This window comes from Saccopteryx leptura, chromosome 4 (genome assembly GCF_036850995.1).
Source record: "Saccopteryx leptura isolate mSacLep1 chromosome 4, mSacLep1_pri_phased_curated, whole genome shotgun sequence".
NCBI classification, from domain to species: domain Eukaryota; kingdom Metazoa; phylum Chordata; class Mammalia; order Chiroptera; family Emballonuridae; genus Saccopteryx; species Saccopteryx leptura.
Genome location: NC_089506.1, coordinates 123033321 through 123045763, shown reverse-complemented (window position 1 = coordinate 123045763; position 12443 = coordinate 123033321). Strand labels below are relative to the sequence as shown.

General features: G+C 54.2%; 1 protein-coding gene across 2 annotated transcripts in view; it reads left to right on the top strand.

The window, feature by feature from the left end:
* The window catches only part of DNAH17 (dynein axonemal heavy chain 17), a 106785-nt gene that overhangs the window by 41641 nt on the left and 52701 nt on the right, over positions 1–12443 (top strand). For both annotated transcript variants that reach the window (XM_066381411.1, XM_066381410.1), the window contains exons 25-37: positions 175–423; positions 1677–1799; positions 2847–3194; positions 3293–3384; positions 3775–3901; positions 4667–4819; positions 6085–6210; positions 6304–6411; positions 7463–7594; positions 7823–7983; positions 8514–8670; positions 9788–9892; positions 11910–12067. In XM_066381411.1, coding sequence (XP_066237508.1) covers positions 175–423; positions 1677–1799; positions 2847–3194; positions 3293–3384; positions 3775–3901; positions 4667–4819; positions 6085–6210; positions 6304–6411; positions 7463–7594; positions 7823–7983; positions 8514–8670; positions 9788–9892; positions 11910–12067 — 2039 coding nt within the window. The remainder of the gene's footprint in view (positions 1–174; positions 424–1676; positions 1800–2846; positions 3195–3292; positions 3385–3774; positions 3902–4666; positions 4820–6084; positions 6211–6303; positions 6412–7462; positions 7595–7822; positions 7984–8513; positions 8671–9787; positions 9893–11909; positions 12068–12443) is intronic.

Below are 12443 nucleotides of genomic sequence, written 5' to 3'. Positions count from 1 at the left end.
CTGTTGTCTCTTTGCAGAAGGGCTGGTTTTTCCTTCCATCCACCCACTGTTTTGAGCTTTAAGTAGTCCCCTCGGTATGTGCTCCCACGAGCAGTGGAACACAGGTGTAGGCAGCCGGGTGCCACCCCGAGCCCTCTCCCCAGAGCAGGGCAGATGATGAGTGCTCCCTTTTAGGTAAACACCAGCATTGATGACTGGAAGACCACCAAGTGGAAACACATCAACGTGGAGCAGATGGACATTGACTGTAAGAAGTTCGCCAAAGATGTGCGGTCCCTGGACAAGGAGATGAGAACCTGGGACGCCTTCGTGGGACTGGACAACACTGTGAAGAACATGATCACCTCCCTGCGCGCTGTGAGCGAGCTGCAGAACCCCGCCATTCGGGATCGCCACTGGCAGCAGCTCATGCAGGCCACCCAGGTACTGCCTGCTATGGGAGTGGAGGGTGCTGCCCCCATGGCCAGTGGCTGTGCTGCAGGGTGGGCTGGCCGGGGCTGCTCCCTCGAGTGCCCAGCCCAGTGCTGATAGAGACCTGTGTAGACAAGGCCGGCTCCACGTACATGTGACCTGAGCAGTGACAGGGCTCTGTGCTCAGAATGGCCCTACGCGGGGTTGTATGTGCTGCTGTTGCCACCTAGAAATTCTTTATTTTTAAACCAAGGCCCTCACCATTTTCACTGTGACCTGCACCCTGCAAAATGTGTAGCTTGCTCTGGTTAAATGTTGAATGTGCACAGAGCTCAGGAAGTTTGGGGTGGATGAACAGCTCCCAGGTCCCCCATGCACAGTCCTAGAGCCCAAATCTCCTCAGGGCCACACCCCCCAGTGGGGGGGTCTGGCCCAGACAGCCACGGAAGACAAATGTCAGCAAACACTGAGCCAAGCGACACTCAGCCACCGCCCCCCCACAGAGACCCCATGTAAATGCCAGGGAACAAAGAGAGAAACATGGCTTCTGCTCTCCCAGAAGCAAAGAGACACACGACCTCGTTGGGGATGACAGGTGGAACCGAGAGTGTGTGGTGACTCTAATTGTTGGGAGGAGGCAGCTGCCTCCAAGGGGAGGGAAGAGCAGAACAGTTTCCAGAGTGTGTGTGGCACGGCCGTGCTGCATTGCTGCCTCATGGACACATGGCCTCCTTCTGCCTTCCAAACTCCCTCTCCATTCTCTTATAAGAGCACCTGCCCTTGGACTTGGGCCCATACAGTTACTCAGGATGGTTTCACATGATCCTTAACATCTGCAGACTCCTATCTCCAGATAAGGCTGCATTCTGAGGTATGGGTGGGTGGACATGAATTTGAGAGGACATTGCTCAACCTACTGCAATTACACGTGTTTTTTGAAAATTGATTTTAAAGAGAGAAGGGAAAGAGAGGGAGGGAAGGAGGGAGAGAGAGAGAGAGAGAGAGAGAGAGAGAGAGAGAAACTTCATTCTGTTCTTGTTTGTGCCCTGACCTAGGATTGAACCCACAATCTTTGTGTAGGATGATGCTCTAACCAACTGAGCTATCTGGCCAGGACTGATCACAGTTTTACAGGGAGAAAAGTCGAGGCTAGGAGAACTCGCCTGCTCCCTCTGTGGCCTGCGATACTTACTGACCTGCCCCTCTGTGAGGGACAAAGTTGTCCTCGTTGGAGTGCAGGTGATGTGCCTGTTTTCCTGCCCCAGGTGAAATTTGAGATGTCAGAGAACACGACCCTGGCGGAGTTGCTCCAGCTGAACCTACACAAGTATGAGGACGAGGTCCGGAATATTGTGGACAAGGCGGTGAAGGAGTCCGGGATGGAGAAGGTACCCTTGGCATGTGTCCTTTGTCTGGGATGCTGCTGGGGCTGCCGTGCCAGCTGTGTGGGTCTCTCCCCTCATGCGGAGCCAGCGCTCCCTTAACACGAAAGGAAAGTGCCCTGGGCCTTATCTGACGCAGCCCACAACAGAAATCTTATATTTCCAAACTTTATTACTAGGGGGAAAAATCAGCTCTGGCTACAGCTTTGCCTTCCTACCCAAAGCAGTGTGCACATTTCAAAGTGCCCTGAGCACTCTCTTGACCTGGAGCACCCCAACCTACACCCTGTCTGCCCCTCCTCCCTCTGTCCTGGGAGGTGGGGGAGCAAGGGGGCTGCTGCGCAGCCAGTGCCTGGGCTGTTAAAGAGACCCAGGCCACAGGGACACCCTGGAGGGCTCCTTTGCAATCCAAACCTCTCTCCTCACCTACCTGCTGTGGGACTTTGAATTGTCATATTTTGTATCCCCCACAATGGTTTTATTCAGCTATAACTCACAAACCATATCATTCACCCATGGAGAGTGTACAATTTGGTGGCTTTCAGCATATTCACAGATGTGCACAATCATCCATGTTATAATTAGCCAATTTTAGAATACTTCATCATCTCAAAAAAAGAAGCCTATGCCTTTTGGTGATTATCCCCTGCCCCGCATCTTCTCAAACCCCTCTGACCCACGCTGAGCAACCACTCACCCACTCTGTCTCTACAGGTTTGGCTGTTCTGGACATTTCACATAAGTGGCCTCACATGACCTTTGTGTCTAGCTTCTTTCCCTGGGCAGAATGTTTTGGAGGCTCATCCACATAGTGACTTGTGTCAGGACTTCATTCTTTTTATGGCTGAGTGACATTTCATTGTGTGGAGACGTGCCACATTTTGTTTATCCATCATCTGTTGATGGACATTTTGGTAGTTTCCACCTTTTGGCCGTTGTGAACAATGTTGGTATGGACATTCTGGCTTTTTGAAAAGAGGGGCCCTTTCCAAGTTCCAGGAAACTATGGCTCCTTCTCAGCCCCCCAGCAACCTGATTTCTTTTCCCTGGCAGGTGCTGAAAGTGCTGGACAGCACCTGGTCCACCATGGAGTTTGAACATGAGCCACACCCACGAACAGGCACCATGATGCTCAAGTCAGATGAACTGCTGGTGGAAACGCTGGAGGACAACCAGGTGCAGCTGCAGAACCTGATGATGTCCAAGTACCTGTCTCACTTCCTGAAGGAGGTGACGAGTTGGCAGCAGAAGCTGTCCACAGCAGACTCTGTCATCTCCATCTGGTTCGAGGTCCAGAGAACCTGGAGCCACCTGGAGAGCATCTTCGTAGGTTCCGAGGACATCCGCGCCCAGCTGCCGGAGGACTCCAAGAGCTTTGATGACATTGACATGGAGTTCAAGGTGAGTGTGGCTGTCTCACTCCTGCTGGTCATTTCCAGAAATGGCTACCTGGAGAGAGTGGGGCTTCTAATGCCTGGGCGGTCCCCTTCTCTTCACAGGCCTTGATGGAAGATGCGGTAAAGACGCCCAACGTGGTGGAAGCCACCAACAAGCCTGATCTCTATGACAAACTTGAGGATCTGAAGAAGAGGTGGGTCCCTGTCTGTCTAGACTAGCGATGTCAGAGTGTAGGAACCTGCGTGCTGGCCAGGACAAAGCAAAACAAACAACCAAAAAATCCCAGGTCATGGGTTCGCACATCTTTTCCTTGGGAGCGGGTGCTGCCCAGCCACACCCTGCCACGCCAGCCATATCGGAGGAAGCAACAACTGTGGTGATGAAACTATGTTCCCTCTGACCTAGGGACACCAACAGGTCTGGGGCTGACCGAGCAGGGGTGCGTCAGGTTGGAAGGTCTGAATCAAATGGGCTGTGACCAGCAGACTGAGCGTCTTCAGATGCCAGTTCACACAGGGTGGCCCAGAAGGGACCCTCTGCACCACTGGCCTCCACAGCCAGGTTTCCCCCCCCCCTGCCCTAGGCTGGCCGTGTGTGAGAAGGCGTTGGCTGAATACTTAGAGACAAAGAGACTGGCCTTTCCAAGGTTTTATTTTGTGTCCTCAGCTGACCTCCTGGACATTCTCTCCAATGGGAATGACCCCGTAGAGGTAGGCGGCCATGTGCTCAACCCGCGGCTGAGTAGCCCTGGGATTGTGGAGTGTCCTGATGTCCCTGTATCACCTCCATGAGGTTGTCCACACCAGAAACTGACCAGGGCCCAGACTTGACGGAAGACCATGGGCTCACCATGGACCTTGCCTTGCCTTTTACCCCCCCCCACACACACACACACACCGTGCCTCATTTTCCTCATCTGGAAAGTGGGTCTCATGCCAGGGGTTGAGCCAGATGCTGTTTCTGAGGGGATGCTCATTCACTAGGGGCCCTCCAGCTCCTCCTAGAAAACCCCGGCCCAGGACCAGGGAGAAGGTTCCTCAAGGCTCTCCTGCAAGTGGGAAGGATTAACCAACCAGGCGAAGGGAAAGCAACTATATTTTATTTTAACCATAAAATTGTGGGACATACAAGATGGGACACACAAGGGTGGCCCGAAGTGTAAGATCTGAGCATGTGACTTACAGAAACAGGTCTGGTGGCTGGGTCAGAACTTCTCAGGGAAAAGAAATCTTTGGGAACAGACACCTGTCTCTGAGGCTAGGATCCCTGGACTACTCCTGGTCTGGTCTGCCCTGAGAGGAGTTCTCCCCACTCCCTTTTGTTGGCTGAGTATGTTTAGTTAACATTGACCAGGGAGGGAGGAGTGTATCCCCCAAAAGGAAAGATGCTTCATACTGCCAAGGCATGTGGGCTGCATGTACCCCTTGGAGCCTCTTGGTCGCATAATTCCAGTGTCCCCCCACACACACACCCAGGTGAGCCGCCACCTGTCCAAGCTCTTTGACAGCCTGTGCAAGCTGAAGTTCCAGCTCGATGCCAATGAGAAACCGCTCAAGTTTGGCCTGGGCATGTACAGCAAGGAGGATGAATACATGGACTTTGATCGCGAGTGTGACCTCTCGGGGCAGGTGAGCACATGCCCAGGTCACAGAGTGACCAGACGGAGACACCACCCCTGGGATGGAAGGGCAGCAGGTGTAAGAGCCATGTGCCCTCAGACAGGGGTGTCACCTCCAGTCCGTGTTTGTCCCTCTCTCCTCTTTACCCTGCCTTTATGGAGTGCTTAAAAAACTAACTTCTAGAATTTCCAGCACAGCCTCACCCATATAGGGTGAGGTGTATCTTGAAAAAAAGAGAAAAGAAAGGAGAGAAGGGGGGAAAAGAGTTTATGGGTGCCATCAAATTTTTCTGTGGCTTTGAAGGGGCTCACACACCTGACCCAAGTTCTAAAACCTGTTCCGAAAAGATCACTGGCCTCGTCGCTTTGAGTTCACAGAGGTCCCCGCCCTTGAGTAGCCTGCCTTCCTCCCAGAAGGCTGGCTCCTGCTGACAGCAAATGTCCTGGCTACCCCCCCCCCCCACCTCACTGCCCAAGTATGGATCAAGCAACCAAACCAATTCTGACATTAACCTAAGCAAAATGTAATTTGGAGGTAAGTCAGCTTGGCGGGGAGGGGGGGTAAGTCACATTTAAGAACCCCTGCGTTCCAGCAGCATGGACTAGTGTCGGCTGCTGTGCTGGGCCCTGATGGGATCTGACAGGGTGGGCAGCAGTGGCTAGATGTATCTGTCCGTTTGCTCAGACTTGCTCCCCGCTCCAAGCTCAGATGTGACCACAAGCTACAGCAAGGGCTGCCTGCCCTGGGTCTGTAATTAAAAGGAAATAGTGACCCGAGGATCCCATTTGGCTTCCCCCCCAGTAGCAACTGAGGTTTGTGTATTTAAAATACACACGAGACTTCTGGGCAAGTTTGTCCTGAGTGAAGATCTTAGACCTAGAGACAATGCCCTTGGGGAGCAGGTGGGGCTCCACTGGTCAGAACCCCCCAGGAACATGGGGGGTGGGGCGGCGGAGTCAAGGCACAAAGATGCACAGTCTGGGACCACCAGCAACACCTCAGGCTCAGACGCAGCCTGTCTTCGCTTCTAGATTTTTCTCCGGTTCCCCTCCCTTCTCTGCCTACAAGCAACGCATGCACAGAATGCCTGGAGCACAAGTTGTGCCCGGCGTCTGCGGGCTTCCCAACCCCGTTTATCAAGGTGGTCATTCTTACTGCTCTAGAAAAACCTTGCCATTTCCACCCGGATATGAAGATAATGACAAATACTAGATTTTTTAAAAAAACAAGCCCGTCGTAAATAATTAAGATGCGCTCACAGCTCCCGCCTGCAGGTGGAAGTCTGGCTGAACCGGGTGCTGGACCGCATGTGCGCCACGCTCCGACACGAGATCCCCGAGGCCGTGGTGACATACGAGGAGAAGCCCAGAGAGCAGTGGATCTTCGACTATCCGGCTCAGGTCTGGCGCAGGTGTGCGGGGCGAGGACACGGCCCGAGAGCGGGAACCTGGGCAAACCCGGCTCACCGCGCGCGGCGCGCCGTCTGCCGGCAGGTGGCGCTCACGTGCACGCAGATCTGGTGGACCACGGAGGTGGGCCTGGCGTTCACGCGGCTGGAGGAGGGCTACGAGAACGCCATAAAGGACTACAACAAAAAGCAGGTGCGCGCGCACGCGGGAGGCTCCGCCCCAAGCGCGAGCCCACCTTGCGCGCCCGCCCCGGCGACAGCTTTACAGAGACATGACCTTAACTTCTTTCCTGGAGGTGCTTGAATGGCTACCGCGAGTTTGTGTTTAAAGATTCCTGGTTAGGAATTTTAAAACTAGAGATAATTTTTAAATGGAAGAAGGAAAAGCTACCCATAACCCATCCCCAGATAGACCGCTGTCAACATATTATGCCTAGGGCCCTAGGCAGTGGCACAGTGGATAAAATGGGACGCAGAGGACCGAGGTTCGAAACCCTAAGCTCACCAGCCTGAGCACGGGCTCATCCCGCTTGAGCGCGGGCTCACTGGCTTGAACCCAAGGTCGATGGCTTGAGCAAGGGGTCACTCACTCTACTGTAGCACATATGAAAAAAACAATTAACAACTAAGGTGCCTCAACAAACAATTGATGCTTCTCATCTCTCTCCCTTCCTGTCTGTCCCTATCTGTCCCTCTCCCTGTCTCTCTCTCTCTCTCTGTGTCACACAAAAAAGAACATATTATTGCCTAATTATTATTATAATACTATTGTTATTCTAATATTATTTTTATATTACTTAATGTATACTATGTCAATAGTATATATTAAATATATAATATTAATATTGCTATTGTAATCTTTTTGTGTTCATATAATTGACTCATATGTAAAACTATGTATCCCCAACGCCTTACTTTCTATGGGTATTTTTTGTTTGTTTGCTTTCCAATGCTTTAAAATCTACCATTTTCACTCACTACCCACCACCTATAAGGCACCAGATTTTTTTCTACTATGTCATCTTTAGTGGCTCCATGGTATCCATCAGGGGCTGCCCCACAGCTACCCCATCCCAAGCGGGGGGCTATTGAGAACATTTTTCTGCGTTCCATTATTGTGAGCAAGGGCACAGTGGTCTTCCCTACCCAGCTCTGAGCTCCCAGGGACCCCTGCAGCCCAGGGACCATCCGATGAGTGGCGGGATCCACCTAGTGTCCCACTGAAAGTGCCTTTGCTCCTGCAGATCAGTCAGCTCAATGCGCTCATCACCCTGCTCATCGGAAACCTCAACGCTGGCGACAGGATGAAGATCATGACCATCTGCACCATCGACGTGCATGCGCGAGATGTGGTGGCCAAAATGATCACAGCCAAGGCACGAGCGCTGGGGGTAGGCCAGGGAACCGGGTTAGGGGCCTGGCATTTGGGGACTCCGGCCCTCATTACCGCCTCTTCCTGGGAGGCAACTTTGTTCCTGGTGGTGCCCTCCCCTTACCCTTCACTGCGACTCACCCCTGCACTGGAGAAGGAGCGGATGGCAGGAGCATCCACTGGGCTTGGGGATGGGCCTGGTGACAAGCAGGCCATCTGGGTGGCCCTGCAGGTGGAGAGCTCCCAGGCCTTCACCTGGCAGTCCCAGCTCCGGCATCGCTGGGATGAAGAGAAGAGGCATTGCTTCGCCAACATCTGTGACGCCCAAATCCAGTATTCGTACGAGTATCTAGGCAACACTCCGCGGCTGGTCATCACCCCACTCACCGACAGGTGAAGACCCACTGCCAACCTGAGTCAGGGGCCACCCTGCCTGACCCTGAATGACTCAGGGAAGGAAATCACAGGTTTTTGTGGGGCTCTTCCCCACAGTTCTTTGCACTGTCAGACCCCAATGTCCCTGCTGAGGCTGAAAGAACCAGGCACTTAGGCCAGGGGGGCCTATATTCAGAGCTGCCTGCCCGGTGCCCAGCCTTAGGCACCGAGTTCTAATCCCGTCACTCACTGTGTGACCTTGGAGGAGTTGCTTCACCTCTCTGAGGGCCTCCAAAGTAGAGATAATATTGTATGAATCCTCATGAGCAAATTATTTAACAACAAAAAGCACTCAGAGCAGCACGCTCAGAGTAAAACCTCAAGGAATATGATGTGATGCCCATGACCTGGCACGGGGCTTGCTCCTCCATCACGTCTCAAGCCCATCCCTGCCTGTGGGGCTGAGCGGGTGTCCTGGAAACCACAGTGGAAGAAAAGTGGACAGTTGTGAGATCCTGGCATAGGAGTTAACCGAGGGTCCCTTGCAGATGCTATATAACCTTGACTCAGTCCTTGCACCTGATCATGGGTGGAGCCCCCGCTGGCCCGGCCGGGACTGGCAAGACAGAGACGACGAAGGACCTGGGCAGGGCCCTGGGCACCATGGTGTATGTCTTCAACTGCTCCGAACAGATGGACTACAAGGTATGCACTCCAGCCTGGAGGTGGGGCCCGAGCTTCCCAATGAGGACCCACAGGGCCCCCTGGCCTGGAGGCTGGAGCCTCCATGCCCCAACTAAGCTCTAAATGTCTGCAGGCTGCTGGCCCAAGTCGGGGAAGAGGCACCAGGTCTCCAGTTCTCTGATGGCCACCAGCAGAGATGGGCAGGCCGACAGCAGAACTCCTGCAGTGGGCTAGGCCTCCTGGGGAGCTGGGTGGGGCCTCTTGAGCATGAGTAGCACCTCTGGGAGAGGATCTCGGGGTTGAAAAGCCAGCCCCAAAGTCCTACCTGTGGAGGTAACCGCTCCCTGCCGGGCTCCGAGCTTGCCCCGGCCACCAGTGAGCACCTCTGCGGGGGTTCAGGGGAAAATGCCAGGTCGGCTAGGGAGGGAGGGCCAGGTGCCAGCGGTCCCCGGTCACCAGAGACTGCATGACAGCTTCAGCTCTGAAAGACCCCGGGAGACAGGACCCCCTCAAGGTCCCAGCCAAAAGCCTCTGGCAGGAGGGGTGAGGGTGGGCACAGAGGTCAGAGCCTGGGCCTGCAGGGGCCTGCCGTCCCCACCAATGTCTGAGCCCCATAGTGAGAGGTCCCGTCCTGAGGTTGAGGGAGGGGCCAGCTGCCCCTCCTGACGGTCTAGGCCGCAGGTTTGCACCAGCCTCCTGGATTTTCAGAAATGAAACCTAAAGCTGGCTCCCCTAGAAGGAATTAAATCTTCACCTGAAATCCTCCTGTAAACTCGGAAGAGCCATCCTGATTACCCAGCTGGGGAGGGAGTGCTCCCTGTCCCTGTTTCAAGGGGAGCCCCTCCTTTGTTGCTAGGGAGGAGCAAAGACTGGATTTTAAACAAATATGATCATCTGAGCCATCTAGTTAGGGGACCCAGGCTAAGCCCCCATCCCAGGAGGGTCTGGGTGCCAAGGTATTTACCCCTTCTGGGAATGGGCCATCCTGCCTGCTAGCCTCCTGAGGACTCTAACACCCCTGGGCCTAACCCTAGGTCCCCCGAGTGTGACTGGAGGAGGAGGTGGGGCTCCCAGTGGGGTTTGGACCAGCTTGCAGTGAGCATATCTTTCTCTCTCTTCTCCAATTTTGCCTTTCCAGTCCTGCGGCAACATCTACAAGGGCCTGTCCCAGACAGGAGCCTGGGGCTGCTTCGATGAATTTAACCGCATCTCAGTGGAAGTCTTGTCTGTGATTGCCGTGCAGGTAGGACCACCGTGGCCTCTGGGCCAAGTATGGGACTCACTGCTTTGGTAACTTGGGGCCATCAGCTTTCCTGTTGTCTGTTCATTCAGCCTGACCAGAGGGCACAGGGATGTGCGAGACCCCAGTCCTGTCCCTCAGGAGCCCACACCCTTGTTGGCGAACAGAGGTAGAAAGAGTGAGAATCAGCTACGGTGGCCTGTATGTGACTGACTAGAGATAAGGGGAGGATTAATGTTGCTTGGGGAACCAGGACACAGGGTTTCTTGTAGATGCCAATGGAGCTGGGTGTTCAAGGATGCTTAGGAGTTTGTCAGTTAGACAAGGTTGCTAGGTGAGAATGGGAAGATGGGGGAAAGAAGGGAAGGAGGAAATGTGCCCTGGTGTTTGGGGACATTCAGTCCAGAGTGCAGGGCACGAGATGAAGAGGCTGGGACATGGTGAAGCAGGGCTCTCAGACGGGGAGAGCATCATCTCGTCACCTGTGTGCACCCCGCCCCACATGCTTGGAGGAGCATGTCTGTATTTTGGACAAATGCCTCAGGCCATCCTGTGCACCACTGAGCTCTCTCAGGGGAGCGGGGGCCAACCTTGAAGTCCGGAATCAGCTTCTCTATTCCAAAGGCTCTGGGAATCAGGATGCTGCTGCTGCTGCTGCTGAGACCCCCCTCAAGCCCCACAATACACGAGTACATAGGAGCCCACTGGAGCCAGACCTTGTGGACCACAGGGGAGGCGAGGCTGTGGGCAGGGCCGGACAGCCCCTCTGGTTTCATAGGCAGTGGGAGGAGCAGAGGAGGACCTGGGTACTCAAGACCCATAACCTGGGGTAAAGCCTGGCTTAAATATACTAATTTGACTCCCTGACTCTGTGTTTGCCAGTGATTTAAAGTCTCTGTGCCTCTGCTCTCTATAATTTATAAGATCAGTTCAATGACACAGGTTTGCTGGCAAGATTAGGAGTGAATGTGGGGATCTGGCACCCTCCACTAAGGTTACCCTGCTCTGTGTGGAATTATCCCCAAACCCCAGAGCAGGAGGCCAGTAGGACAAATAGAAAATGAGGGCAGCCAGTTCCCCTGGGCCCGCGGGTGGTGCTTGTCATTGCCTTGGGAACCCCCAACCTCAATGCAGTAGCAGAGTTACTAGCCTCCCCAAAGTGAGACTCAGAATACTTAACATAGAGACTGTCTCAGGCCCTGAGTGTTTGTTGCCTGGAATGAAGGAGCAAGAACTGGAACAGAAGGTAAGGAGACACTTTGCACAGAGGAAACGCAGTAAAGAATTCTAAAGGGTCCCACCCCAGCTCCCAGCCCCAGTCTGGGAGAGGCCAGCAGTGACTTTGGAAGTCAGGCCTTTGAAAGGTTTTAACTATGAATGTGGGGCGCCCTCACGTGGTGGTTGGGAAGTTTGCAGCCACCTCTACAGGCATAAATAGTCCCTGAACTTCAGGTGCCACCTCATGCCAGCTTCCACACACACTGTCTGATGTGGAGGTGGGCATAGTCCCTTCCAGAGCAGAAACAGGACTCACATAACGTCCGGGAGACGGGACAGCACACCTAGTGACAAGGAACAAACCACAGACACGTCAGCAACGTGGGGTGAATCTCCAGGGCGTTTTGCTGGTGACAAGAAGCCCATTTCAGGTGACACCCTGTATGATCCGTGAGATGGCAGAATCCCAGACATAGGCTGCACAGGTCAAGGAGAGGCTGGGAGCGGGAAGGAGGGGTGTGGCTGTAGAGGTGACGTGAGGGGTCCTCTCAGTGACAGAAAGGTCCCAGGTCTTGACTATCCACGTCCATGTCCCTGTTGTGATGCTGCACCACAGTTGTGCGAGGTGTCACCTTGGGGTCGCTGGATGGGGATACATGGACTCTGCGATTGTTGCAGAATTTTAAGTTTAATTGAAACATGGATAGACCAGCAGGGTCCTCCGCGAATCTGTAACCACACACTTCAACTCACATGAACCTGGTTGTTCCCACGCTGACGTGTCTGTGGGCCAACCGTTTAGGTCAAATGTGTCCAGGATGCCATTCGGGCCAAGAAGAAGATGTTCAGCTTCCTTGGGGAGATGATAAGCCTCATCTCCACCGTTGGCATCTTCATCACCATGAACCCAGGGTATGCAGGGCGCACGGAGCTGCCTGAGAACCTGAAGGCCTTGTTCAGGTGTGTAGCGGGAGGGCAAGGTGTGCCAGGAGAGGAGCAGAGGGGGGCGGAGCCAGGAGAGACATGACAGGGTACAGACGGGGCACCTGATCCCGACCGGACCCAGCAGGCCAGGCCCCCTGAAGAGCAGACGGCGTCTCCTGCTCTGTCTTCCCAGCACAGGGTCTCCACTGGAGACGGTGGAAGGCAGGGTTCTTGGGATTCTCAGAGAAGGTTGGGGGAGACCAAATGGTGACACCCTGTGCAGAAGACAGAGGAGGAACAGAGAAGGTAGGAGAGAGGAGGGGAGGGGACTGGAAGCCCAGCTCCAGTCCTAGGATCTAGACGAGTGATGTTGTGGTCCCCCCAGCAGATGAGGTGTGATGCTGGGTGGGAA